General features: G+C 37.8%; 1 protein-coding gene across 1 annotated transcript in view; it reads left to right on the forward strand.

The window, feature by feature from the left end:
* The first annotated feature begins 222 nt into the window (after nt 1-222).
* The window catches only part of VRK1 (vaccinia related kinase 1), a 25,841-nt gene continuing 22,570 nt past the window's right edge, over nt 223-3,493 (forward strand). The window contains exons 1-2 of the mRNA XM_009070414.1: nt 223-380; nt 1,876-1,931. Coding sequence (XP_009068662.1) covers nt 224-380; nt 1,876-1,931 — 213 coding nt within the window. The 5' untranslated portion in view covers nt 223. The remainder of the gene's footprint in view (nt 381-1,875; nt 1,932-3,493) is intronic.

Consider the following 3,493-nt stretch of genomic DNA (forward strand, 5'->3'; position numbering starts at 1 on the left):
CTTGTGAACATTTTTGCTGTCAAATTTTTTTTTATGCTGCCTGAAAAAATTAGTTGGTTTTCACTTCAAATGAAACTGCTTACTGCATTTCTTTTGAAGTATCTTTGCAGTAACAAATTATAACTTAAACAACCTGTACATTTTTTTGTGCTTCTAACAGATTTCTACATACAATAAGTCAGGTCAGCATGTAACCCATCCCTCCTCTCTCTCTCCAGGGAAAATGCCATATAATAAGAAGACTGCTGGAAAAAGAGCCCCGGCAAAAAGGAAACTTGCTGAAGTGTTTGCTGTGGGGGAGGTTCTAGCAGACACAGCAAGAAAAGAATGGAAATTAGGTGTCCCTATAGGGCAGGGAGGCTTTGGACGTCTGTACCTTGGTAAGTATACTTATCTTTGATAATCCTTTAAAATGGAGAATGAGATGTTTATCCTTATTCAAAACGATGAAAAGTTGACCCTAAGTTAGAAATGCAAGGTTTCTTCATGTGATCCTTTTCACTAGAACCTTAGCTTGGATGATGGTGTTGGGAAAAAAATTGCAGGAGTAGACAAATGGTCATTTTAAACACTGTAGTTGTATGAGATTCCAGTAGTAGTTCATTCTTCTTTTAAACCCAAATTTTTATTACTTTTTAGCCATAAAAAGGGATAGTTTAGTGTTTATTTAAATTTGATTTTTGGTCTGGCTGAAAGGCGACTGGTTTTTTGCATGGGTGTCTTTATAGTGACCAATTCCAAACTGAAGCTGTCTGAGTGTATTCTCTGGAGGCTATTGATCAGCTGCTTTTGACTTCGGTGTTGCTTTGATTTTTTTCATTGCCGTGTTAACTTCTGACATGTCATATACTATTTTTTATGTTACAAATGCTCAAAACAAATCAAAATCTTGGACTTCAAAGTGTCAGTACAGGTCTTTTTTGCAATGCTGCTACTGTATGCAAGGAAAACTTCTTTTAGTGGATAGTGTTCCACACTTGGTCTCTCATTTTCTTGAGCAGATTAACATGTAAGATAGGTCTTGAGACTAAGAAAAGTCTTGAGACCATCTACTTGATTGCCCCTAGTAATTTTTCAAACAGTTTTGAAGGGATGAAAATCAATGTGATTGTGGTAATTCAGTCTTCTCATCTTGTTGAAAAAGTTGCACTGAATTCATATTGAGTTGGAGAACAAAAAAAAAAATAACCTGTCCTGCTTTTAAAACGAAGACTGCAGCATAAGTGGGTTAAGAAGAAAAACAGGACTGGTAGGTGGCATCTTGCCAAAGGAGCTTTCAAGTACTTACTCAGCCTTGCTGAATGAGCTACTAAATTTACTGGAGTTCCAACTCATTCAAATTGTGTAGTTCTTTGTGTTAAGAATTCCTGCTTTGTTCAAGCCAAAGCTTGCTCTCTGCTTCCCCATTACTCGCACAAAGCTGTGACCCTGATTGTTCAGTACTTTGTGCTTCCCTAACTTGATGTCCTTCTGTCACAAATATCAACAGCTTAGTAGCAACAGAAAGTCACTTTTGGATATGTGATGTGGCGACTTAGAGAATTTGCTTTTCATCTTTATGTTCATGAATGTGTATGTTTATCACGGTCCTAGAAAACAAAACAAATGCTATTGACTAGGATAGAGTTACTGGATAATAAGAAAAGAACTCCTTTACTTAGTAAACTGCCTGTTCTCCTCAAACAGAAGGGAGAATGCAAGACCTTATCCATATACAGTAGCCTTGTCATGTAGAGTAGTTCTCTTACCAAAGACTAAGGTGCCGTGTTCATGTCAGTACTTCATTGCTTTGTCGTGTTTGTCTGTGCTGCATAGTAAATAAATGTATGTTTTATGACAGTTTCCTACTACTAATAAAAGCTTCCTTTTTAACAGCTGATGTTAATTCTTCAAAGTCAGTTGGCAGTGATGCCCCTTATGTTGCGAAAGTGGTAAGAGAACATTTGAATCTTTACTTCACAACTTGAAAATATTTGTTCCAGAATAACGTGTAATTTAAAACATCTGAAAAGAATACAATTGCATAGTGCTGTTTGAAATAAAAATGTGGTGATAGAGGGGAATGCTGCTGAGAACTGGGACTCCTAGTTATGAGTGTGGGTAATGGAACGTCAGTGAAGTTGTAAAAGATTCATGCAGTGGATCAGAATGTTTCATTTGCTGTTTCCTGTAAACAGCCCAGATATCACCAAATCAATGAAATCTGGCTAGCTTTTGGAGAATTTCAGTGTTTCAGCAGTGAGTCTGTGTGAACTGTTGCTCACCGCTGGATGTTGGCAAACTGACAGATGGCTTGGGAGTAGAAGCAGCAAAACTTTGATTCCAAGGTCCCCACAGATATGAAGTCCTTTAAATGTTTTATCATAAAACACATAGTGTTCTAATTTCTATTAAAATGACATTGACACATAATTTTTTAGCCTACCTTTTTCTCCTACAGAGGAGAAAAAGCATTGTTTGTAGCTCATTTTTAGCATATTGTGGCATATGAGCAGATTCTTTTTATCACTTGAAATTTTCATATGTTTTTAATCTTAAAAAAGAGTTATTTAATTTGATTTGGGTAATTATCTTCCTAAGGTAGAAAGTATTTTTTCTTAAATTTTGCTAGAGTATTTCGTATAGATCCTACTATTATGTATAATTGTCTGGTAAAGTCTTAGTCAAAGGAACTGGGAATGTGGGAATAGCCACAGTAGAACGAGACTCTTCATTATCTTGGTGCCACTTCTGTTCCTGTGACAAAAGCAAATACAAGAGAAACTGTACAAGAACTTCACAGTGTAAAAGGTTAGTTTTTCAGCACAGTTCAGAACTGTACTGTTTTAACATTTTATTTGATAGACTATATGATGATACTAAAAGGCTTTGCTGCAGTAGCTGGCCACTTGTAAATATGTTAATACTTTTAACATTTGTTCCTGAAACTGAAAGGTCAGGTTAAATTAGATAAAATACATTTAGTTAGTCTGTGCCTTTAATCTTGATATTTACGTGTGCTGACTACAGGGAAATTCTAGAGTACTGGTTTTGATACTGTTCAGACAGCCCAAGGTACTGTTGGTGATGACCCTCTCTCCGAAATGTTGTCCCTTGTTGAGAAAAGCACTGCTTACCAGGCAAATGTCAACCTGCCATGCTTGCAGCAGGAGCCTACTGCTGCTGCCTGAGGTGTTTCTGGGCAGGAATTCCCCATGGACCAGGAACTCAGCCTGCAGGTGTGCAGTGCAGCCTGCTATAGTATGTTCAGCCTGTGCTGTTGAGGGCAGGTGTGTCCATGCAAGAGCTGTGGCCTGTCCTAGAGGCAGGTAACAAACACTGAGACCATCAGCAGTGGCTTGCCTATGGGAGGCAGTGGCTCTTAATTACTGACTCTTGATGAGTTTGTAGTGATCAAGAAGCAGAGCTCCATTTCATGGAAGAATCTGGTTTGACTTGCTTGGAAAATCATCATGTGTGCATTACTTTGTGTAATTGCTATCCCTCTCTTTCC

Source organism: Acanthisitta chloris, unplaced genomic scaffold, assembly GCF_000695815.1.
Source record: "Acanthisitta chloris isolate BGI_N310 unplaced genomic scaffold, ASM69581v1 scaffold2282, whole genome shotgun sequence".
Lineage (NCBI taxonomy): Eukaryota > Metazoa > Chordata > Aves > Passeriformes > Acanthisittidae > Acanthisitta > Acanthisitta chloris.